We start from the raw sequence: 25,985 nt of genomic DNA on the forward strand, positions 1-25,985 counted from the left end.
AGGGAAAGATTTCTGTAATTTTTGGTGGTTTTTTTTTTTTTAACGAGTAATGGCGGCAATCTGCGATTTTTTTTTTTTTTTTTTTTTTTTTTTTTTTTTTTTGCGGGACTGCGACATTGCGGCAGACAGATCAGACCCCTGGCTGACATTTTTGACACTTTTGGGGGTACCAGTGACATTACTACAGTAATCAGTGCTATAAATATGCACTGTTACTGTAAAAATGACACTGGCAGGGAAGGGGTTAATTTTTATTGGTGATCAAGGGGTTAATGTATGACTGGTGCTTACTGACGTGTGTGGGGGGAGGTGACTATGTGACACAAGGACAGATCGCAGGTTCAGCTATGCTGATCCCTGCAATCTGACCCTGCCTGTCACTTAGGAGATCCGCCCGCTTGTGTTTACACAAGCAGGCGGATCTCCACACTCGATTCCCCGACGATCGCCGCCGCTCCTCCCCTGGCCCGACTCCCGCTGTGACTGAATACAGCGGGAGCGAGCCTCTGGCGGCGCGCGAGCGCCACCGAGAGAGGGGAATGTCTGGTGACGTAGGTCTACATCGCCAGATGTTATTGAGCCACTTTGCCGCAGTACAGCTCTAGTGAGCAGTGCGGAAGTAGTTAAAGTTGCCTATCACTACAAACTTTATGAAGGAGTGCCCGCATAACTTCACCATATAGCAGATGTTGTGGTCAGGTGTTGACAAACTTTTGGCTATATAGTGTATTTACAGGTTATTATTCATTTTTGTTCTCGTCTCCTTCAAAAATAGAGCTACTTTTTACCACTACTTGAAGATTGGACAGCTTATGCTACAGATGGGGAGTGTGGCACCCTTAACTTATTGTGTTGGCATGCCATACAGCTACTTATGGAAATGCCCTCTATGGGAGAGCTTTAATGAGAGTTGTAGGGATTCCTGTGAGGGTAGGTTATTGGGTCCTCTGCTAGGGGTTGGGATTATTTTATCTTTCTGACAACAAATATCACAAATGGTCAGTCTCTAGAGTGACTTTAAAAAGAGAGCTTTATATAAATCAGCTGTAATGTTCCCATACATTATCATTTAATACTGTATTATCTAAATCACAAAATACACCAGATTATCTTTTCCCATATGTCATCCCAGCCATAAGATAAGAGTCCTTATACTTGATTTGGGTTATGTTATTAAATGCTCTACCTAGAAGTATTTATTAACATTATTAATGTGTGTGTGTGTGCATAAAATGGAGTAAATTCCTATCGGTTTCGATTTTTGTGGACACACACAATTCATGTTGATATTATTTTCTTCATGCTACAAGTGCCTACAATGTCATAGGAAAATTAGGTATTTAAATGAAGAATGTTTCAAACACTGCCATTTATATTGCTTTTAGTACATGTTTATTGGCATATGCAAGGTAAACGAAAAGGCCATGGCTACACTGCAGAAAATATTATAAGCAAGGGTAAGAGATAATGATAGCGTATGCAAACCCGAACAATAACACTAATTTTGCTCCATTTTGGTATTTTAAATTTACAAATAAAAGTGATTTGAAATATCTGCTTGATGAAAAAAACCCAGTGGTCCTGCCATCTGTTGAACTAATAGCTTCCTAGACTCTCTGCTTTTTCTCCACCAATATCAGTTAGTGGTCAACATTTCTTTCTGTGGACCAGAAACATCCTCCCCCACCCCTCCATATGTTACGGAGATGAGAAGGGGTTCTCCATTCCTAACATACGTCCCATCCTAGTATGACAACACTGCTCCTCCATACATACAGTACAGTGAGTGAGTGTTGTCACCTTGGGACAGAAAGTGTTACTGGCAGGAGCAAAAGCTGAAAAAAAAAACATTGCAGCCACCACATCTATGTACCGGTAAGATGCAATGTATTACAGTTTTGTTCTTGGAGTTTAGGTGTTATTTAGGTAAAAAGGACATATTTGTTTTGGGGAACAAAGGGAGATTTATTTGTCTTCTTCTAGACCTGGATTAGATGTTTGAAAGATTGCTTAAACCTTTTATTTGATCAGTGTCTAAAAAGCAGAAACCTAGCACAACCAATTAGAAATTGTCTTTCACTGGTCTTTCTTAACTAAACTTTGAAGACTGGTTGGTTGTTAAAGTAGCAGGTTTACGTATTTTACATAATGATACTGTAATTGTATTTATGATCATAATGGTACCCAGCACTGGCCAAAAATGGCAGAAAGTCTCATAGTTTTCCAATAAATGGTCCATGTATAGTAGCTTCAATAAAAGATCTCTTTCCTTTTCCTCAACTCCTTATCCCCTCTTCCCTCATCTCCTCTCCTCTCTCTCCTCTTTTCTCCCTTTCTCTTCTCCTATCCCTTTCTCCTCTCTCTCCTTTCCTTTCCCTTTCTCCGTTCCTCTCCCATTTTCCTCTCCCTTTCTCCACTCCTCTCCCATTTTCCTTTCCTTCCTCTCCTTTCCTTTTCTTCCCTCCTTTCCTTTTCTCCTCTACTCCTTCCTTTCTTCCCTCCTCTCCCTTTCTTCTCTCCTCTTCCTCTTCTCCTCTCCCTTTCTCCTCTCCTCTTCCTCTTCTCCTCTCCTCTCCCTCATCTCCTCTCCCTTTCTCCTCTCCTCTCCCTCATCTCCTCTCCCTTTCTCCTCTCCTCTCCCTCATCTCCTCTCCCATTCTCCCCTCTTCTCCATTTATCCTCCCCTCTCCCTCTCTCCTCTCCTCCCCCTTTTTCCTCTCCTCCCCCTTTTCCCTCTCCTCTCCCGTTATCCTCTCCTCTCCCTTTTCTCCTCCCCTCTCCCTTTTTCCTCTCCCTTTCTCCTCTCCTCTCTCTTCCTACCCTCCTCTCCTTTTCTCCCCCCTCCCTTTCTCCTCTCCCTTTCTCCCCTCCTCTTCATTTCCCCTCTCCTCTCCCTCTTCTCCTCTCTCCCCTCAATTTCTCCTCTCTTATCCCTTTCTCCTCTTCTTCCTCTCCTCTTTTTTCCTTTTTGCCTCTCCTCTCCCTTTCTCCTCTCCTCTCTTCCTACCCTCCTCTCCTTTCCTCTCTTCTCCCTCCTCTCCTCTTCCTTTCTCCCCTCCTCTACCTTCCCCCCCCCCTTTCTCCTCTCCCTTTATCCTCTCCTCTCCCTTTATCCCCTCCTCTCTTCTCCCTTTCTCCCCTTCTCTTCCTTTCTCCTCTCCTCTCCCTCCTCTCCTCTCTCCCCTCTCCTCTCCTTTTCTCCCCTCCTTCCTCTCCTCTTTTCCCTTTCGCCTCTCCTATCATCTTTCTTTCTTTCTTTCTTTCTTTCTTTCTTTCTTTCTTTCTTTCTTTCTTTCTTTCTTTCTTTCTTTCTTTCTTTCTTTCTTTCTTTCTTTCTTTCTTTCTTTCTTTCTTTCTTTCTTTCTTTCTTTCTTTCTTTCTTTCTTTCTTTCTTTCTTTCTTTCTTTCTTTCTTTCTTTCTTTCTTTCTTTCTTTCTTTCTTTCTTTCTTTCTTTCTTTCTCCTCTCCTTTCCTCCCCCTCTTCTCCCTCCTCTCTTTTCCTCTCCTCTCCCTTTCTCCTTTGCCTCCTCTTCCTTTCTATCTTCTCTTCTCATAAGATATTGGTCAGGTAACATAAAACGATCCAGTCATACAATACTCTATTTTGGTGAGGAATAATGTTGGATGCTATGGTTTGGATGAAATATCCTTTAATACATGCATTTTTATTTCTAGGGTTTCCTCACTGGCTTCAATGTTCAGCGTGATTCCCACAATCTGCTTTGGCTTTCAGGTAAATTGCAAAAACTGCCAGCTAGGTACATAGCATCTAAATTTAGTGACACTAAATGATATTCTTATTCTACAAAAAATGTCTACAAAAATAATCCATACACATATACTACTTAATGGCCCTGTAATCTAATCTACTTTTCAGGGAATTGTTTCTTACTGCATTTTTCTGCCTTACTGTAACATCCTCCCAAATTTCCTCCTCACTTCTGTTTGTTTGGAACAATCAGTGCTTGCCAGTCATGCGGTCATTTGCAGTGCTCCATGCACACTACGAACCCTATAGTTCCTAGTCCATTTTTTAGCTATTGAGAACAATACAGGAAGCAGGATCACAGCAGCAATAAAAGAAAACATTTGGAGGACGCTGTGAGCACTAGAAGATTTTATATTTAATAGTTAAGAGTACATACTGGTATAGATTTTTTTTTTTAATTTAAACTGTAGTTTAGGGTCACCTATGGGTTCTGTTCTGAGAGATAATGCAATGCAGAATATGGCTCTTTTCTCTTGGTCCTGGTCCCCATGCTTATTAAAATATTCAAATAGCAGAGTTGAATTTGAATCAGGCAATCATCAGGCATATCCCTGAAGAGTAGGTAACACTATGGTAAATTTGTATTGACTTGTAAAAAGAAGTTTCCTAAAAAAAGGATCTGCGAATAATAACTTGTGATATTAAATTCAAAATAAACCACCCCAATTCCTAAAAAGTTGGGAAGCTGTCTAAAATGTACATAAAAACAGGTTGCAATGATTTGCAAATCTCAAAAACAAATAGAAAACATAAACTGTTTAAACTGAGAAAATGGAAAAGGGCCTTGTTTACCATGATGTAGCCTCCTCCAATTGCTGGAGTTTTAGGAAAGAAATGTTGTCCCATTCTTGCCTGATATAGACTTCTAACTGCTAATTTAGTCCTGGGTCTTCTTTGCTGCATTTTTTGTTTAAAGTGCCAAATATTTTCAAATAGTGAAAGGTCTGGACTGCAAGTAGGTCAGTTAAGCACCTGAACTCTTTTACTATGAAGCCATGCTGTGGTCATAAATGTGGTATGCAGTTTAGCATTGTCCTGCTGAAATATGCAAGGCCTTCCCTGAAAAAGATGTTTTCTGGATGGGAGCATATGCTGCTCTAAAACCTGGATATATTTTTCAGTATTAATAGTTCCTTTCCAGATATTCAAGCTGCCCGTTCCATGCACATTCATGCACCCCCTATACCATCAGGCTTTTGAGTGCTGATAAAAAGCCGGAAGGTCCCTCTTTTCTTTAGCCCAGAAGACACAGCTTCCATGGTTGCCAAAAAAAATGTCAAATTTTGATTTGTCTGACCACAGAACGTTTTTTCACTTTGCAACAGACCATTTTAAAAAAGGCTTTGGACCAGAGAAGATGGTGGTGTTTCTAAATCATGATTAAATATTGCTTGTTCTTTGCATGATAGAGCTTTAAAGAGTAACTCCACTTTTGTTGATAAAAAAAACATTCCCCTCTGGGTGATCTACTGTATGTACATTACAAGGTTTTTAACAAACTTTGTTGCAGATTTCTACCTTTTGTTAATCTGAAGAAATCATTGTTTGTTCCTCTGTGCTGAGTGTGCCAGTCATGCGGTCATGGGAATGGTTTCATAATTATCTGTCATCTGTGGCAACTGCAGATCTTTAATGAGGAAAGTTGCTGGGCCTGCATCCCTTTAGACGTGTTCCTATTGGGATTATCTCACCACAAATTACATTTTTGTTGCAGGGGATGCCAGAAATCTGACTTGTATTTTAGGCAGACTTCTGGGAAAATTGGTGAGCGAATCACACAAGCAGGAAATTATGTTTCTGGGGTGTGGCCAGTATACATTCTGTGTACAGAACAGCTCCAGGTAGCCATATTGCATTGCATTTTCAGAAAATTACAACAGCTGCAGATTGAAAAGGAAAGATACTTTTTAATAACATTTAATTACAATATGATTTGTGTCGCAATTGTATAAGCTATATTGTTTTTTATTTATTTGCTATCTTTTTCCCCCACGAAAGTGGAGTTACCCTTTAACTTGCATTTTTGGGTGGCATTGCAGACTGTGTTTACAGACAGTGATTTTTTTAAATATTCCTGAGGCCATGCAGTGTTGTCCATCACAGAATCATGCCTGTATTTAATGCAGTGCTGTCTTAAGACTCAAAGGTCACTGAGATTAAATCTTGAGTTTTGTCCTTGTCCTTTGCGCACAGAGATTACTACAGATTCTCAGAATCTTTTGATGATATTATGTACTGTAGATGATCGTATAATAAAGGTCTTTGCAATTTTACATTGAGGAACATTATTCTAAAGTTGTTCAACAAGTTTTAGGCGCAGATTTATACATATTGGTGAACCTCTGTCCATCTTTACTTCTGAGACACTCTGACTCTCTAAGATTCCCCTTTAATTCCCATGTTACTGACCTTTTGCCTATCAGCCTAATTAGTTGCAAAATGTTCCTCCTGCTGTTTGTACTACTTATTTTGCCAGCTTTTTGTTATCCTGTCCCAACTGATTTGGGACGTGTTGTTGCCATCATTTTTTTTACTATAAAATGGTACATTTTCTCAGTTTTAAACATTTGATGTGTTATTCTATTTCTAATGTTATCAAAATATGGATTCGTGAGATTTGAAAACCATTGCATTCTGTTTTTATGCAGATTTTACACCGCGTCTCAACTAGGGATCGACCAATTATCTGCACCACCGATATATCAGGGGCCGATATGCAATTTCCCCGATATATCGAAACCGGCCCCTGAGGTTACCAATATTGCCGATATTTCGGGAAAGTGCTGTACCAGAGTGATGCCTGCAGCTAAAGGCATCACCTCGGTACCGGTGTCTATAGCCGACGGTCGGCTGTCTTGTAATGACAACCGATGTGGCTGAGAAGCCGCTTGGCTGTCATTACAAGGAGCGGGAGGGGACATCCCCCCCCCCCCTGCCCGCCGCCTTCCGTGCATCGCCCAGGTCTCCCGTCCCACCGGGAGACCCGGACATCCTACCCGCATTCGGCTCTGATCGGGTCTCCATGTAAAATGTCATGACATCACTTCCGGGTACTCGGTGCCACATTCAAAAAACTGACAGCATTCAAAGGAGGTGTTTGGGGTCTCATAGACCCCCAGATACCTCCACAAGGAGTACTTGGAAAAAATAAATATGAATTTTTACATACCGATATCCGATGACCAAAATATTGGTATCGGTATTTAAAAAACGATATTGGTCAATCCCTAGTCTCAATATTTTTGGAATTGGGGATGTATCTTCAAGAATATCTGAACCCTTAAATTATTCCTAGTTTGCTAAAGCACTGTGTATTATAAACCATAGTTAGCTTTTTGTTTTTTTTGTTTTTTATATTTTTTTCACACCAACACATTGCAGCCACCTTTTTAGCCTCATGCATACTGGGTGTTTGGCCCCCGCTGCATGAGATCCCAGCATTTTTGTGCAGGAGAAAGGCAAAGGTGCTCCGCCCAAACCCAGTTGCTGGCAGCCTGTTAGGGTACGTTCACACCTATGCGGTTTTTAATGCTTTTTGCAGAAACGCACACTACAACCCATTTAACATGGTTTCCTATGGGACACGTTCACATCTATGCTTTTTTCAGCCACTGCATTTTTGGAAAGGGTCAGAGACTTTTTTAAAAGCAAAACGGTGCATTTTTGGTTCAATGGATTTCAATAGAGAAGCTGCAGAAAAGCAGGTATTGCATTTTTGTTGCAATTTTGCCATGATTTGTCCGCAATTTTTCCACAGTTTACATTTTTTAATCCACCCAACAAAAAATTGGCCAAAAATAAACATAAAAAATGCAAAACCCAAACGCATAAAAAGATGTGTCAAAAAGGCGTGTACAGAAATGCAAAAAGCACTGCAGAAATGGATCAAAAGCAAACTGCATTGGTGTGAACCAAGCCTAAAAGTCTGACGCTGAAAGTCGCTGCGGCTGGACGGTACACAGCATGGTATTTACATTTAGGGCACTATGTGCACAGGGACAAATGCCAAGAACTTAAAGTGGAGTTCCACCCATTTTTAATAACTTGGATTACATAGTTGTAAGTAATCCCCTTTAAAACTACTTTTACCAATGGAAACTTTTTTTTTTTGCTAGGAAATACCTTATTTTCTTCTTTATTCTCATGGGATGAAATCTCGCATTATTACACAGGAGTCCTGAGCTGTACTGTATGCACTGGATTGAGGCCGTGCTCTGCCCTGCCTCCGCTCCACCTCCTCTCAGTGAGCTCAGTGAGGATATAATGCTTTCAGTCCTCGCTCACTGAGAGGAGGCGGAGCGGAGGCGGGGCAGAGCATGGCCTCAATCCAATACATACAGTACAGCTCAGGATACCTGTGTAATAATGCGAGATTTCATCCCATGAGATACATCCCAGCACCCCCTGCAAATCGCCGAATGACGTAATCGCCGATCGGCGGCCGGACCCGGAAGTGAGGAGAGGATGAATAAAGAAGAAAATAAGGTATTTCCTAGCAAAAAAAATTCAAGTTAGACTTACCGGTAACTTGTTTTCCAATAGTCTTTCAGGACAGCACCTTAGAGAGATGGCTCCTCCCTCTCCTCATCAGGAAACACCCCATCCACCAGATTTTAAAAGGAGGCTTCTCCCACCATTCATCAGTTTGTAGAAGAGTACCTCCGGCCCATGCTGGAACACATAAACAGATATGGTTAATCACAGCAATACATTTTATACAATAGGGCGGGATCCTCCTGCTGTCCTGAAAGACTATTGGAAAACAAGTTACCGGTAAGTCTAACTTGAATTTTCCCTAAAATGTCTTTCAGGACAGCACCTTAGAGAGGATTATCGAGACTTACATAATTTAGGGAGGGACCACAGCTTGCAGGACCTTTCTGCCAAAAGCCTGATCTTCAGCTGCCAAAAGGTCCAACCTATAGTGTCTTGCAAATGTAAAGTAGCTTGACCACGTAGCCGCTTTGCAGATTTGATCTGGAGTGGCACCAGCTTTCTCTGCCCATGTAGTGGCTAACGCTCTAGTAGAGTGAGCTCTGATCCCCTGCGGGGGAGACAATTTCATTTGGGAGTAAGCCTCTGAAATAGCGGATCTGAGCCATCTGGCTATTGATCCTTTTGATGCCTGGCGACCTTTTTTGTTGCCAGAGAAAAGAACAAAAAGAGAGTTTGATGATCTAAACTCTTTAGTAACCTCCAAGTAGTGTATAAGAACCCTTCTTACATCTAGGTAGTGAAAGCTTTCTTCCTTATCTCCTGATGGATTAGGACAGAAGGTAGGTAACACAATTTCTTGTGATCGGTTTCTCGTTGAAGCTACTTTTGGGAGAAACCCTGGATCCGTCTTGAGAATTATCCTATCTGGATATATGGACAAGAAAGGTTCGATAGCTGATAAAGCATGTAATTCACTGATTCTTCTTGCTGATGTTATTGCCACCAAGAAGACTGTCTTGAGGTTTTTTAGTGTAACCGTTTCTAGTGGTTCAAAAGGTTCCTTTGTGAAAGCCTGAAGGACCACCGACAAATCCCATTTGGGGAAGCTTCTGATAGGCACTGGTCTGGAGCGGGTAAGGGCCCTGAAGAATCTGATGATTAAAGATTCTGAAGAAATGGGCCTTTCCAAGAATACCCCCAGGGCTGTAACTTGTACCTTGAGGGTACTTACTGCCAAACCTTTTCCTGCGCCCTCCTGTAGGAACTCCAAAATTGAAGTAATACTGTCCAATTTTTGATCTTTCGATTCACACCAGGTATTATATGTCTTCCAAACTTTTGCATATATATTCCTTGTGACTTTTTTCCTACTGGAAAGTAGAGTAGCAATTAATGCGTCTGAAAATCCTTTCCTTTTCAGCAGTTGCTCCTCAGATACCAGGCGGTGAGCTTTAGCTTTTCCACTTCTGGATGATAAACTGGACCTTGAAACAGTAGGTCTTGACGAAGAGGGAGCTGAAAAGCAGGTTTGACTGATAGTTGAAGGACAGTCGAAAACCAAACTCTTTTGGGCCAATAAGGAGTGATCAGGATCACTGAGGCTCTTTCCATTTGGATTTTTCTCAACACCAATGGAATGAGCTGGAAGGGGGGGAAGGCATACCCCAACCTGAACCTCCAGGGATGTGCCAGGGAATCTACTCCCAGAGAGTTGTCGTTTCTGTGGAGTGAGAAGTAAAGTGGAAGTTTTGCGTTTTCTTTCGTTGCAAACAGATCCACCTCTGGCTTTCCCCAAGTCTTGGTTATCAACATAAAGACTTCTGGGTTCAAGCTCCATTCTGCTTCTCGGATCTTCTGCCTGCTTAAATAATCCGCCACACTGTTTAGTGTACCTTTTAGGTGGATTGCTGACAAGGAAAGTAACTGCCTTTCCGCCCATTGCAGAATTTCCGTTGCCAAAAGCTGTAGGGTTTTGCTTCTTGTGCCCCCTTGCTTGTTTAGATATGCCACTGTAGTGGCGTTGTCTGAAAGGACTTGAACATGAGTCCCCTGAAGATTTTGAGAGAAGGCAGTTAGGGCTAGGCCGACTGCCTTTAATTCCTTCCAATTTGAGGATTTTCTTGTCTCGGTCTGAGACCAAACCCCCTGTGCCAGGTTTTGGTTCCAGTGGGTTCCCCACCCCCACCTGCTGGCATCCGTTGTTAACCTCTGGTCTGCCGGGAAGGACCAGGCCAAACCCTGAGACAAGGTTATCCGATTTCTCCACCACCAAAGGGACCTCTTGACCTTGGTGGGGATTTTTACCTTTAAGTCCAAAGTCTCTGGATTGTGATCCCAGATTCTGAGGAGGAAATATTGGAGTGGTCGAAAATGCAGCCTTGCCCATTGGACAGCTGGAATTGATGCAGTCAGGTTTCCAAGGACTGACATGATCTCTCTGATCGACCACCACTGATTTGTTTGTAGCCTTGCTACCAAATTCTGTATTTTGACCTGTTTGTCTTCTGGTAGGAAGATTCTTTGTTCCACAGAGCATAACTGAAACCCTAGGAACTGAACCCGCTGAGCCGGTGTGAGATTCGATTTCTTGATGTTCACTATCCATCCCAGAGCTTCTAGATGACCTCTTGCCTTGTGCAGGTCCTCTTGAAGTTTTTCCTTTGATGGGGCAAAGAAAAGCAGGTCGTCCAGGTAAGGCACCACAGAGATTCCCTGAAGGCGGAGGGGAGCTAGACACTCTGCCATTACCTTCGTAAAAATACGAGGGGAGGATGATAGCCCGAAAAGGAGTGCTTTGAATTGGATATGGAGCATTTCCTTTCCCAGATTTACTGCCAACCTTAGGAATCTCTGTGAGCGAGGGGCAATAGGGATATGTAGGTAAGCATCCCTTAAGTCGATTGATGCCATGAAGCATCCTTTTGTTAACAGGGTTCTGACTGTAAGAATTGAGTCCATTCGAAACTTTTTGTACAGAACTGACCTGTTTTAATGGTTTCAGATTCAGTATAAGACGAAAATCCCCCGATGGTTTCTTTATCCAAAAATATGTGGGAATAAAATCCCTGATGTTGTTCCTCCACTGGAACTGGACAGACAACTCCCTGTCGCCTCAGGTCCTTTAACAGGTCCATCATAGCCAGGGCTTTTTCTGCATCTCTTGGGAGGTTTGTGACAAAGAACCTTTCGTGTGGCGTCTCTGAAAACTCTATGTTGTAGCCTTGGGACAGCATACCCAGAATGTATTGATTTTCTGTTATGGCTGCCCAATAGGGGAGGAATTCCCTCAATCTTCCTCCCACCGGCAATGTCTTGTCATTGTGTTTTGTTGGTTGACACAGGAGGATGGAAGAGAACACCTCCTTTCCCTTTGGGTTTTTGTGTCGACCAGTTTCTTCTCTTCTCCTGGGGTCTGCTATTTTGCTGAGCTTTTTGAGGTCGAAAAAGCTTCTTTGCTGCCTGTTTCTTCTTCACAGGAAAAGACTTCTTTTTGTCTGCTGTTCTATCTAGAACAGAGTCTAGCCCAGGCCCGAATAGTAGATCCCCTTGAAAAGGAAGTCCACACAGCTTATTTTTAGAAGCTGTATCTCCAGGCCATGTCTTTAACCAAAGAGCCCTTCTGGCTGAGTTGGATAAAGCTGCAGATCTTGCTGTCATCTTCACTGACTCTGCTGAAGCGTCAGCAATGAAGGCTATGGCCGTGGAGAGCGTGGAAAAGGAATCCAAAATTTCCTGTTTGGGTGAGTCTGCTGTGATGTGTGCTTTTAGCTGGCTAAGCCAGTATTCCAGTCCAGATTCCTGGACACACAGGTTACTGCCATGGCAGGTTTCAGACTCCCCATGATGGATTGCCAGGATCTCTTAAGTTGCTGGTCCATCTTCTTATCCATGGGATCCCTCAGGATTCCCATGTCTTCAAATGCTAGGTCTGTTGACCTAGAAACCTGGGAGAAGGCTGCATCAATCTTTGGCATCTTATTCCAGGGAGCTCCTGGGTCCTCATCAAAAGGAAATCGCCTTTTAAAGGCTTTAGGGAAAAGGTTTTCTTTTCTGGATCAGCCCACTCATATTTTATTGCATCTGAGATGGTCTGATGCACTGGGAAGATACGGCCCTTAGGCTCTTCCAAGCCTGCATACATTTTGTCATGTAGGGACAGTTCCTTCTTTTCCTCCTCTAGACCCAGGGTGATGTAAACTGCCCTCAGGAGACCATCCACTTGCTCTAAGGATAGTTTGTATTTAGTGGGCCTGCTTTGTGCCCCTCCCTCCTCTTCTTCCTCTGAATCCTCCTTGGAATGTGAGGGGGAATTATCTCCTTGGGTGGAAGGAACCCCTTCTGTCCCCACCGAAGGAACCAATTGTGAACCCTGAGAGGACAGTGAGGCTGATGGCTGACTCAGGGCAGGGTCCTGTAGGGATGACCGAAAAGATTGGATGGTAGCATCCAATTCCTTCCTCACAGATGCGACTAAATCGCCACAAACTGCAGATGCTTCTTCCTTTACTAGTGCATCAATACATCCCTGGCAAAGTGTCTTTTTCCAACTTTCCGACAACTTTGCTTTGCATGAAGGACACTTTCTCTTGAAAACAGTTTCAGAGCTTTTAGCCTGGAAGACATGAATGGGAAAACATACACATGCTTCTTAAAAGTCAGCCTGATTCTCAGGGCCACCAAAGGTGCACAGAAAGACATTTAAAGGGAAGTCCCATGTGCCCTGACAGGCCCCCAGCCACCGGGGGGAAAGTAAAAGGGATGGAGAGAGACCCCACAGTAAGATAGGCCATATAAAGATACCCCTTACCTGGGCCTTACTGGTGCCTGTGCCTGTCCCACTCGCTGAAGAAGCTTCCATCGCTTGGCAGCGGTATCACCCGTGGCTTCGGTACCGGTTCCGGAGACCAAAGCGCACCTGCACTGGACCGGATCCGGAATAAGTCACCAGCTTGCTCCTCCCTTCTTCCTCTGCGTACGGCAGAAATGACGCCATACGCCCCCTGCAGAACGCTGCCCTTTCCGGAACCTCACTTCCGGTCCGGACGAGCGTCACTCGATCCGGAGAAATGGCGGCAAATTTGAAAAAAAGGCGGCGGAAACCTAAGAAAAATCGTTCCGCTCCTCCAAGATGCCTTCCCAGGGCTGTGCTCTGCGGGGTCTTGACTCAGCCTAGAGCACTGAAGAGGAAGAAGGAGCCCATGCACTGCAGTCGGTCGCGTGAATGGGATAAGCAATCGTCTCCAAAAAAGGGTAGGTGGACGTAGGAAGCCCGGTCTCTCAGGATAGCACCTTAAGAGCCAAGCTCCCCACAGAGGTGTTCCTCGGCCGGAGGAAACACAAAAAACTGATGAATGGTGGGAGAAGCCTCCTTTTAAAATCTGGTGGATGGGGTGTTTCCTGATGAGGAGAGGGAGGAGCCATCTCTCTAAGGTGCTGTCCTGAAAGACGTTTTAGGGAAAAAAAAAGTTTCCATTGGTAAAAGTAATTTTAAAGGGGATTACATACATCTAAAGTTATTAAAATGGGTGGAACTCAACTTTAAGCAGTCTGCATTCAGGCATTCGTTCCTGGGCATATACTGCCCTAAATGCAAGTACCACTGGGTGCACTGTCCAATCCCAATGGCGGCTGATGCTGAATGTTTTTCTGGGGGGAGGGGCAACAAACAAACCCCCCTCCCCCCCCAGGTCGGCACTCATCTCGTCAGGGTTGTGGCACCGCGGCTTCTCCTCCCGGCCAACCCGGTCTTCTTTAGATCCACCTCCTGTCCTTCTTTAGATCCACCTCCTGTCCTGGGAGGAGAAGCCGAACACCAATAGCGAATATTGATTCGTTAGTGTCACAAGTGAGTGGGCGCTGTGCCCTGAGCCCAACCTTTTTAAGCCAATTAGAGCCTCAGGCTCTAATCATGTGCTTGAAAAAAAAAAATTCATAGAAACCTATGAGTCAGGCACCCCACATGCAAACCAGGGAGGGCGGCACCCCTGCGCCCCTATGGACTGGCTGCTTCTGGTCTAACCCTGTCCAGCTGTCACAGCTTTTAGTCTCACACCATTTTGCACAGGCTACAGTCGATGAGGCTGGAAAGTGTACATGTACCTTCCATCTGTACCAAAATTCCAGGATCCCAAGCACTGGGGATAAAGATCCAGTGTGCATGAGGCCTACTGTATCTACCGTACCCGCATGCACACTCAAGCAGCAGCTGCAGGTCACTGCTCAGGATGAGCTTTCTTATGGTTACAACCACAAAACATACTGCACATTTATCATCCGCACAACCGCTTATATCCATTGGAAAAATGAGACAGGGTGATAGCGCAGGAGGCAATTTAATTGACAGGAACAGTGTTGTCACCCCATAGTAGTAATTACCATGTCAAGGACCTTAATGGGGGACTCCTATTATCACTGAAAATGACTTTTGAATTTAAATTAACACTTTAGGTGATTGGGTTTAGATTTACTGTAAATGGCCTACATTTTATGTTAGCAAGGCAGTAAATCAAAGAAACACTTTCATTAAGTTTTATGATTTCCATTTGACTTGTTTTTTGTTGACTTGACATTTTTGCTAACCATGCATAACACTAGAATGAAATGGAATTATATTTTCTTGCTTTGGGTGGCAGCAAATAGGAAAAATGCTATCAGTACAAAAAAAGAAAGCCTTCAGTAAGTAATGTTATATGGAGTGACTGACCATTAGTGGTGTAACCGCTGTGTATAGCCAACAGCAATCACATCTTTCAGCTTTAATGTCTTGAAAAAGAATATACCAGCTGATGTGACATAACTGCCTGTTTCTGCTTTCCAGTGCCATGAAGCTTGTATCACAATTTACAGCAGCATGAGGAACAAGAGCCTGTCTAATTGGGTAGCGGTGTCTGTGGTGTCCATGCTGATCTGCCTTCTTATTTACTCCCTGACAGGTAGACAAATGCAGCTTTTTTTTTCGTCCATATTACAAGTTTCCATATTACATATACAGACTTAGTAAATAATAAGTTGGACCACAAGAAACTGACATTTTATTGGGTGATCTAAGCTAATTATATAGAAAAAAGTTTAATTGTACAGGTTGCTGTACTTTTTACAACGTTGAGCTTTTATTTGCATAACTAAAACCCTAGAGGACCATGTGACTGCTCTGGGCCCCCCAGCACTGTAAAACAGGCATGACTAAAACCCTAGAGGACCATGTGACTGTTCTGGGGCCCCCTAGCACTGTAAAACAGGCATGACTAAAACCCAAGTAAACCATGTGACTGTTCTGGGGCCCCCTAGCACTGTAAAACAGGCATGACTAAAACCCTAGTGGACCATGTGATTGTTCTGGGGCCACCTAGCACTGTAAAACTAGCATGACTAAAACTCTAGCGGACCATGTGACTCCTCTGGGGCCCCCTAGCACTGTACAATTGGCATGACTACAACCCTAGCAGACCAAGTGACTGCTCTAGGGCCCCCTAGCACTGTAAAACTGGCATGACTAAAATCCTAGTGAATCATGTGACTGTTCTGTGCCACCTAGCACTGTAAAACTGGCATGACTACAGCCCTAGAAGGTCATGTGACTGCTCTGGGACCCCCTAGCACTGTAAAACTGACATGACTACAGCCCTAGAAGATCATGTGACTGCTATGGTGCCCCTAGAACTGTAAAATTGGCATGATTACATTCCTAGTACTAGACTGTGTGACTGCTCTGAGGCCCCCTAGCATTGGCATGACTACAACCCTAGCCACGTTGCTGTTCTGGGGCCCCCTACTACTGTAAAATTGTCATGACTATAACTCAGAAGACAACATGACTGCTCTAGGGCCTGCTAACACTGTAAAATTGGCACGACTATAATCCTAGCAGACCATGTGACTGCTTTGGGCCCCTCTAGAACTGTAAAATTAGCATGACTACAACTTAGTAGACCATGTAATTGCTCTGGGGCCTGCTGGCATTGTAAAATTTTGTCTCACAAGGATTTGAGTAGATACCAATAGCATTTGGGAAATCATTTTCAATGTAGTAAATGTTTGTACATTAGTTACTCGGTATGGTTTAATCTTCCTGTTAGGTGCAACAAGACTTCCTTCGATACTCATTACAGGGCTGGGTTTTTTTTAATGACCAGGCCATGCCAATGCACAATCCTAAAACAATAACTAAACTAACCTTGGAGCATGCTGATTACCGTCCTAGCTGTCTGAGGTGTGCAGGTAGTTTCATTAACTGCAAATTATACTAACAGAACAGTATGACAACCTGGAGGCTGGAAGGTGGGGCTTCTTACACACATTGAATTTAGAGATCTGTAGAAGGTTGTTGGATGCAAATGCTTAAAATAGCAACCACTCCCAAATTTTTGGAGAAGGTATATATTCCTGTCTCAACTAAGATTCCCCTTCCTCTTGTTTTCTGTCCAAGTGCCAGAAAAGACATTGAGAGAAAATATCCACAAAGTGAGGACAAAAGTGAGAAAAAAGATAAACTTTTGGCTTGAGATCCACCTTAACCAAACATTTTGAATGAAAAAATTCTTCACTTATCTGCTGGGATGGTGGTGCTTTCTGCCTGTCTCATACCCCCACAGTAACACAAAATAAAAGTTTGGAATGTTGCCCTGTTTGAAGGTGTTGTGGACTACTTATCCTTTGGCTTTAGAGTTTAGCGTGTTCCCAACATTGTCACCTTTTTCCACTTTCCAGGTATTTATGGGTACCTGACTTTTGGAGATGTTGTAGCAGCTGATATTCTGATGTCTTACCCTGGAGATGATGTGGTTGTGATAATAGCCAGGCTACTGTTTGCTGTCTCAATCATCACCATCTATCCAATCATCCTATTGCTGGGAAGGTAAGTGCCTAAGGAGGAACCACAGGAATATTTAAATACCGTGAAGATGTTGTTTGGAAAGCACTGAAACTATGTAAAAATGTTAGGTTTGTTTAGTAGACCTTTTTTTCCTTGAGTGTTATGGAATCTGAATTCACAAAGCTTCACTTGCTACTGGGTATGAGCTGTAATCTCTTGCAATGTGATTTACTTCCTTCCTTTGAGATAAATACAGACAGCAGTGCTTGGAAGCAGGTAACACACAGGTTATTACAGGGACTTAGGACAGTGGCAACGACAAGGATTTAATATGTAGGACAACAGGTATGCAGGTAATTTTTCAATGTAGACTGGTAGTAGAGTTTAGGATAGTGACCATTGGGTGTATGGTTTGGCAGTTGGCATTTTTTTTAAAATGGGGAACCACTGTCTTTTAAGGTAAGTCTCCATGGCAATTTTCACTTTTCGTATTATGCACTTGCATACTGTAGTCTAACAATAGCCATTGCGGCCAATACTACTGCAATGGAGCCTAAGGGTGGGATGTGGCTCCTTTTAGAAAGATTGTTAAGCTAAATAAAAGTTAGAAAATGTGTAAATGTGAAGATAATGCATCTCTAATGTGGCTACTCACAGATTCCTCTTTTCTTTCTGTTACTGTAAGGAACATTTGTTAAGCTAGCTTAATAGTATAGATTTATTGCTTGCCGAACATTTACTAAAAATCCTAACTGGTTCTAAATTAACCCTGTATGCTATTACAGTATTCTCAGGCTGTAAAGAGTGTGTCCTCAGCTAACTGGGTTATATGTAGATCAACTGTGTGCTGGAGCATTACCAATAATGTAATCAAATAAAATATTGTGATGGTTTTTTGGTACTACAACTCTTGTCTTGTTTTCCTTCTTTCTTTCTCCTTCCTTTTTGCCTTTCTTGCTATTGGATTGCCTCTTTGAGGACTTGCTTGCTGCGGCGGTGAAAAGAGATGGGGGGGGGGGGGCTCAAAATTTACACCAAGGTTCTGAGATTTGAGATGTTGCCTTTCTCTTCCCCAACCTATCCACAGCAATAGTCCTAAGAGTGTCCTGACTTCGCTGACAGTTCTTATGTTACAGTACCTGTCCTTTATTTGGGCATACTTTGTTCAAATCAATAACAGTACTGTCACATTTGACACTGCCAGGTATCATGGACAGAAGTCATGGGGGCGCCATGATTTTTAGCTATTCCCCTGCATGCAGATCTACCCTAGGTACCATGGGCATGGAATGGGGTTGCCATCCCCCATCCCTGTTGGCATGTCACTGTTACATAATGTTTCCTTGTTCCACAGGTCTGTCCTACAGGAGGTCTGGATGGATCACAAGCACATGACAGTATATGTGACCGCTTCCTATGAGCGCTTTGTACGGATTATACTTACAGTACTATGGATTCTGGTCACACTCATCATTGCCTTGTTTGTTCCTGACATCAGTGAGGTCATTTCCATCATCGGAGGAATAAGTGCTTTCTTCATCTTCATCTTCCCAGGTCATTTTGCTGTCTCTATGTAAAAAGGACTGTCATTTGTTTGTAATTTGTTGTTTTTTTTGTTTGTAGTAAATTACCGAGTATGAAAGACCTTGAGCACTTTAACAATTCCCTTGTTTCTGTGATAGTTTATTTGGAGCTCACTGGGTACAACATAATTCTCCCAAGATAGACCTATAACAGTGATGGCTAACCTTGGCACCCCAGATGTTTTGGAACTACATTTCCCATGATGCCTAACTACACTGCAGAGTGCATTGGCATCATGGGAAATGTAGTTCCAAAACATCTGGGGTGCCAAGGTTTGCCATTACTGACCTATAATATCGGGCATCGGTTCATTGAATGAGTGCTTGGGACAGTAGTTAGTTAGGCAGCTACAGCCACTTGTCACACAACTCCCGGGTTATAAAAAGGATACCAACCATCTTTTGAGAATTATAGATGGCTTTACCTGTGAGGAGAGAGACTTAGGTCACAGGTGATGTCACAAGCCTGTATTCCACTGTGCAACATCAATTGGGGATAGAGTCAGTATAATTTTACTTAGAGGCTGAGACAGACCTTGCAGTAGAACATCGCACTTGCATCCTGGAAGTTCTTGAGTACCTGTTGTCCCACAATTATTTTGCTTTTGATGGGGAACTCTACCTCCAGAGAGGCAGGGCCACAATGGGGAGAAATTTTTGCTCTGACTCACCAACCTTTATATGGGTTGGTGGTAGCGGTCCCACATCTATGGTGGTGAGAACCCCTTTCTACCATAAATTAGAACTTATTTAAAATGTATTGATGATTTTTTATTAGTTATGAAAGATGGTGTGGAACAGCTGGACTCATTTCTTGTGTAAATTAATCAGAACAATAGGAACTTACATTTTACTGGCCATTTTTGTTTTCCAAAACCAAAACCGAAATTTGTTTTCTGGATGTCCATCTGACGAGTATGGGCAGTGAAGGAAATTCCACCCTGTATAGGAAACCCCTTTCAGGTAATTCATTACTCAAGGCCCATTCAGGCTATCCAAGACATACAATTAGATGAATTCTGGTTCCTGCGAGTCGGGCATATATGTAGTAGCGATCAACAATTTGAACATGAGGCATCTATACTTTATGGGCATTTTAGAGATAAAGGTTACCCCAAATAGATGTTGGCTAGGGCCCTCACCATTGCTAAAGGTAAACATAGGGGACACCTTCTAAAAGGAATTAAACAACAGAATGACTCAAATAGAGCACTTCGACACCATACAGTGTGGAGTTCAACAAGTAAAATGTATTATAAACAGATATTTGCCCATTCTATGTAGTGACAGTATTTGTGCAGAAATGTTGAAAGGTGGCATCAATATAGTGCCCAGAAGGGCACCCACTTTGGGCACTAGTCTATGTAATGTTCCGGTACCTTTGGTACCCTAAATTACACTTTCCACAAGTGTATGCGCCCCACCATTTACTTTTGGAAAGGTGCGCATACACCTTTAAGACTGGAGCTGTCATCACTCAGCGCCGGACTAGATGGCTATTTAAGGCGTCGGTTCTCACTCACATGTGTTCGTTCAAACACCCTTACCTGGATACTAACCTTGCTTGAAGCTTCCATGCTTGCAAGCTTACCTCGCTGACGGAACCTCGCCGCGCTGATCCCTGTATCCCGCTACTGGATCATCCGCCTCTCCTGAACCACCCTTCGGCTGTATCGCTAATAGTGCTAAGTACCCCGCAGGGGAATTCTCTATAAACTTATACTAAGCTTACACTATCTAGCTCTGCATAGTAAGGACTGTTTATCACATCTGCATAACTAGATTGCTAGCTCTTGAGACTACTGCTACTTTTCTGCACTGGGTTGATCTCTTTTGTATGTCCACCTGCTATTCTGTCATCTGCTACCATACAACATTGCTAAACCTTCCTGCATCCATCTGCTACTGTCTCACCTTCAAGTGTCTATCACCTACCACCTCCACTCAACCTATCCCTCAACCTTCATCATTGTGTTACCACATACATCAAGTCATTCTAGGAACCAGCTTGCTAATTGTGTGTATTTACTGGCTGAAATAAGACCTTCCACACATGAGTCATTGAGGTTGGGAATGGTATCTCAGCATATCTCTTACATGGCTACTGACGTGGAACTATTTCTGCAGCTGAAAATCCACACCATATAAGAAACGCAGAAGCGTTACAGTCTATCACTTAGCTTTTTCAATCCAGTGGGCAAGGTCTCCACCACCTGGTTGCACTTTAAGGGCAATTCTAAATGTGGGATTTCAGGTTGCTCTTGTTGTAATCACACATTGAGGGAAGAGACTGTTCTTCGGGGAATGGAAAGGAGTTTAAAATAGAATATTTTTTATTATTTTAACACCCGTTACGTGATCTCTGTTATCACTTTTGGTCTTTGCCACTTTCAATACGTGGGCAGGACCACAAGGTGCCCCGAGATGATTTTATTAAGCATCTATACATTATAGACATAAATCATTCAACGAAAGTGGCTCTGCATTTCAAATAATCATCATGTGGGGGACATGTCAGCAGATCATTGAAAAAGTATGGACACCCAAAAGGGAGGTGATGAATTTGGTCTGTTGTGTAGAAGAGAGGTATCCTGGATATTCCAATGCCAAACCCACAATCCTAATGGACTCAAATTTGAATGGGATGTTAGCCACTTTTATGAATAAGCCACAGGATGCATCTCTCCTGCATGAACTGGTGTTGAAATTCCATCTTAAATGTTTACATTGGTGAAGTGAATAAAAGTTAATTTATATGTGAGATGGATTGAGCAATTTTACTCAGGAATAATTTTGTGTATTTTTTAGTGATGAGAATTCCTGTGATATTTGTTTTTATGGCTCAAATTGGATTGTCTGTTTTTGACAATTCCTAATTGATGTGTAGTATGATTGTCAGGAAGGAATCAGCTGTGTGTTCTCAGGCCAATCTCCAGACAAGAGTTTGGTGACTATTTAGGGATCACACTTCTGATTTCCTGTTTGTTAAGAATAAGTTCTAGCATATGTGTGAAACGCGTTAACAGCCACAGCATTTCTCTGTGTCTCATGTGCTGTCTTCATTTGATACTTTCATGAAATAATTTGAGTTGGGTATCTTCACAGTGGTGTGCAGCTGACTTCTGTTGTTCTGCAGCTTGGCTTAAAGTGATTGTAAACCTCAGACATAAAATATGAACAAAGCATATCCCTTGTGTGTACTTGTCTCAATTACAAGCACTAAGTGTAATTTCTGCCCACTGTCTTGTTCCACTGCTATCAGTATAAATCACTTCTCACATGTTTTCAAAAAAAAAAAGGTAACAAGGGAGGGAGCTCCAGCTCGTTGACAGCCTCAGTTCTGTTCCTGTGGGCTGTGTGAAGTGTGAAGAGTGAAGAGGGGGGGGGGGGGTGTCCCTTCCCTTCCCTCCCCTCCAATCTGCTCTCAGAGCTCTCCCCACTGAGCTCTGCAGGGTATAACTTCAGTTCCCGGCCCTCTTTTTTCAGCTGCTCAGACAAGCTTAATAAATGCTGGACTTTGGACAGATGTAGAGAAGAGAATACTGCAGATAAACAGGTATAACTTATGTATTAGGATTTGTGTCATCTCTGTGTATCACATGAGGCCAGTCACTTCACATAGTATATCTAAGGGTTTACAACCATTTTAAGTAAGATTTGAGCAATCACTGAGCAAAATACTTCTCCCCCAAACTGTGCACAGATCCATTGGGTCAAGTGTAGCTCTTAGTTGTGCTGTCCATCTTTTGCTGGTGTCTGAAAAATAGGCTTTGTGTGTGGATATGAAAACGTATGCTCTTTGTAAACAATGTTTAATTTATCTTTTTGTATATTGCAGGGCTGTGTTTGATATGTGCAATGGAATTTGAAGCAGTGGATCCAAGGAAAAAGTAAGTGATTCTATATACTTAAAGGGTAATTTTACTTTTGTAGGAAAAAAATATAAGGAATAATAAAAAAAAAATTAGCATAAACAGTTGCTACACAAGCCATATTGTAATTAAATGATTGAAAAAAATCACCTTTCCTTTTCAGTGTGGAACGTTGTAAAATTTAATGAAATATGGCAACCTGAAGGCATTCTGTACACAGTTGGTGTACAGAACACCCCCAGAAATGTAATTCCTGCTTGCTTTCCTGCTTCCTTACCTTTTTAATGGCCAGGCTGACATATTGTGGCTGCAGTTTGTAGTTTCATGGGCGATTGATTCCCCTAAGTCCATGTATTCATTCACCTAGCTTGTCCCTGTTCCCTAAGGGGACAGGCAACTTCTTCTTCCAGGCCATGTAGCATCCAATCCATGCCTTGCCACTTCCTTTGTGCTGCATCACATCTCTTCCAATATGGAATGTTCGATCTGTTTGTGGCTGTGCCAAGTCTAATTACTTCACCTGCACCAGTGCTGGCCTGAGAGACCCAGGGGTTGTGGGATATATAGTTTCTTCACAAAAAGTGTAAATTCTTAGACTAGAGAGGTCATGCATTAACCTGGGCTATGCCATGTGGCATGTCTCATGTTTGAACACACAGAAACCTCTGACACAAGAATGTAAAGATTTCCTCTACTATATGCTGAGCGTACAAGGCAAAATTTACACTATGAAACTACATGATCAATGCATATCTTTTGCAGGTAAAACACATAAGGTGCAGGTAGGAATATTGATAAGGCCTTTAACTGCTTCCCGCCTGTGTCATTGTGAAATGACGGATGGATGGGAACACTGTTGTTCTGGGAGGATATTTTATGACATCTTCCTGAGAACGCGCCTTCACTGGGCCACGCTCAGGCGCGATCTGTGACCTGCTGCGATAATTGATCACTATACCAACCCGCTGCCAGTGTCATGTGATCGCTGTGACCAATCCCAGCAGACCACATGACAATTGTAAACAATGAATGGCTTCCTTTCATGCCATTCATTTGTGTTGCTAGCTGTGTTTGGGCACAGTGATCACATGGCACAAACAGGGCCAGTCATAGCCCATTTGCACCCTGTGATTAGAAGTGATCAATCACAGCCAAATACAAAAATATACAGTGTCTACACACTGTTATTCAGTAAAAATTCACTGCTGTAAGCAAACACAGAACACAAAAATATCCTTAAAAAATTAAAATCTTTATAAATAATAACACTGTATTGCTTTGGTCACAGAATGGTAAAAAGAATGTAAAAAAAAAAAGATTTAAGAAAATTTAAAAAAAAAAAAATATTAAAAAAGTGACAAAAAAATTACAAAACGCGCCATGCCTCTCACTAATTACCTCAGACATTCTTCTTCCAAAAAGGGGGTCATTTGGGGGGTATTTGTACTGTTCTGGCGTTTTCGTGCCTCAAGAAATGAGATTGTCTGTCAGTATATCAGGACTGATCAATTTCCAGATATATTCCATAGTTTGTGGACTCTATATCTTTTCTACAGACTAAATATTATACTCTGATTTGGGTTATTTTCACCAAAGAAATGTAGCAGAATACAATGTGACCTAAATAATGAAGAAAGGTTTATTTGCAAAATTTTATAACAGAAACGAAGAACATTTTTGGCCTTTTTTTGTTTATTTAACAAAGCATATATAAAAAAAAAAACAAAAAAAACAGTGGTGATAAAATACCATAAAAGAGAGCTATATTTGTGTGATAAAAATTTCTTATGGTTAGTGTTGCTTGACCACGCAATTGTTATTCAAAGTGCGACAGCGCTGAAAGCTGAAAATTGGCCTGGGCAGGAGGGGGGTGAAAGGGTTAAAGTAACACGTAAGGGGAACCTATTAGCCATTTTAAATGCCTGCTATTATATTTCTGTGGTTAGGATGAGATCAGTGCAGAGCTTCTCATTGTAGCAAACAAGCCACAAGTCAGTTTCCCTCAGTAATGATGCTTTTGCTTAGTAAAGATTGGTTGCATCTCTACCAAGACTCCGGGAACTGACCAATCCCAGTACAGCCCCCCATATCTAATACTTGAAAAGGAACCTACTAGGACAAAAATATGGGCACTGAAATTTCCAACCTTTGTCACCTTTATCTTTGTTATAGTACTATTGCTGCCCATAAACAGAGAATTTCCGCCGGATCTTGATGAACAGGTTGAAATTTGAGCCTGCATTAGCACCCACCATCTTTTAATTTGAAAATCAAAGGAGCTGGATGGAAAATTGCCAGCTGAACATGTAGGTAGGTGTAGTCGATTTTCTCTATTGCAGGTGGTGCTTGTCCACAGCTGCAATGCAGATGGGAGAGGAAGTTGAGGGGAACCTAATTACTCTATGGTTTTCTTGGTTACTGGGAAGCAGCTATCAGATTGGATGCTTGCACTCCATATAACTTGGGCGAACATCTTGGGTCAGGCAGAGTCTATTTAAGACCCTGGCTCTAAAGTTCCATGGGAGTAGGGAAAGTGCAGGGAAATGCCATCCTTTCTGGAAGCCTTCCAGGTTTGGGTACAGACCGGCTGGGCCACATTTTGTTCCATGTGACAGTCTTCGATCTACTGTCTCATTGCTGTTACAACTTGTGCGTGTTCCTGGTCAGAATTCCCTTCTTGCCAGGTCTGTTGTGTGTTGCTGGACTTTTTTTTACAATATAGAGTATTCCTGTTCTGCACTTGAACTCTGTGTGTTTTCTCCTCCGCATTATGCTGCACCTACAAACAGGTGCTACATCCTATCAGATGAAGCCATTGTCTGAGTATTCCACAGCCAGAGGTGCTAGCTGTCAAAATAAAATAGCTGTCAGGGGAAATTTCACGCTGTTTAATTTTTAGCACGAATCACTGTAATAACGTCACTGGTCCCCAAAAAAGTGACAAAAAAGTGACAAAAAAGTGACAAAAAAGTGACAAAAAGTGTCAGCTGTCCAATTTGTCTGCGGCAATATTGCAGTCCCGCTATAAGTCGCTGATCACCGCCATTACTAGTAAAAATAATAAATAAAAATATCCCATAGTTTTTAGGCGCTGTAACTTTTGCACAAACCAATCAATATAGGTTTATTGGGATTTTTTTTTTTTTACCAAAAATATGTAGTAGAATACATGCAGTCCTAAACTGATGAAGAAATTTGATTGTTAAAAATTTTTTATTGGATAGGTTTTATAGCAGAGAGTAAAAAGTTTTTTTTTTTTTTTTTTCAAATTGTCAGTTGTTCTTTTGTTTCTAGCACAAAAAATACAAATTGGGAAAAAAAGGACATAAATTTTATCTGGGTAGTGTCGCACAACCGCACAATTGTCAATTAAAGCAACGCAGTGCAGGTTTCCCCACATCAAATTCGAATGTCAGGAGACTGTGACCGGCTCTCAATGGAGTCGGTTCACACAGCCCTGGGACAGCTAGGGAGCAGTTTGCAGGAAATTTGCGTGGGTCTTTGCGTGGGTC

The 25,985-nt window shown here is 42.3% G+C and overlaps 1 protein-coding gene across 1 annotated transcript in view; it reads left to right on the top strand.

Moving 5' to 3' along the window:
• Positions 1-25,985, top strand: part of SLC38A8 (solute carrier family 38 member 8) — a gene marked incomplete at both ends in the record, with an annotated part of 105,331 nt that overhangs the window by 73,689 nt on the left and 5,657 nt on the right. Inside the window, 5 exons of the mRNA XM_082270846.1 lie at positions 3,676-3,733; positions 15,024-15,138; positions 16,913-17,060; positions 18,373-18,572; positions 22,440-22,491. Of these exons, the coding sequence (XP_082126972.1) occupies positions 3,676-3,733; positions 15,024-15,138; positions 16,913-17,060; positions 18,373-18,572; positions 22,440-22,491 (573 nt within the window). The remainder of the gene's footprint in view (positions 1-3,675; positions 3,734-15,023; positions 15,139-16,912; positions 17,061-18,372; positions 18,573-22,439; positions 22,492-25,985) is intronic.

This window comes from Pelophylax lessonae (genome assembly GCF_965119305.1).
Source record: "Pelophylax lessonae genome assembly, chromosome: 10".
Taxonomy (NCBI): domain Eukaryota; kingdom Metazoa; phylum Chordata; class Amphibia; order Anura; family Ranidae; genus Pelophylax; species Pelophylax lessonae.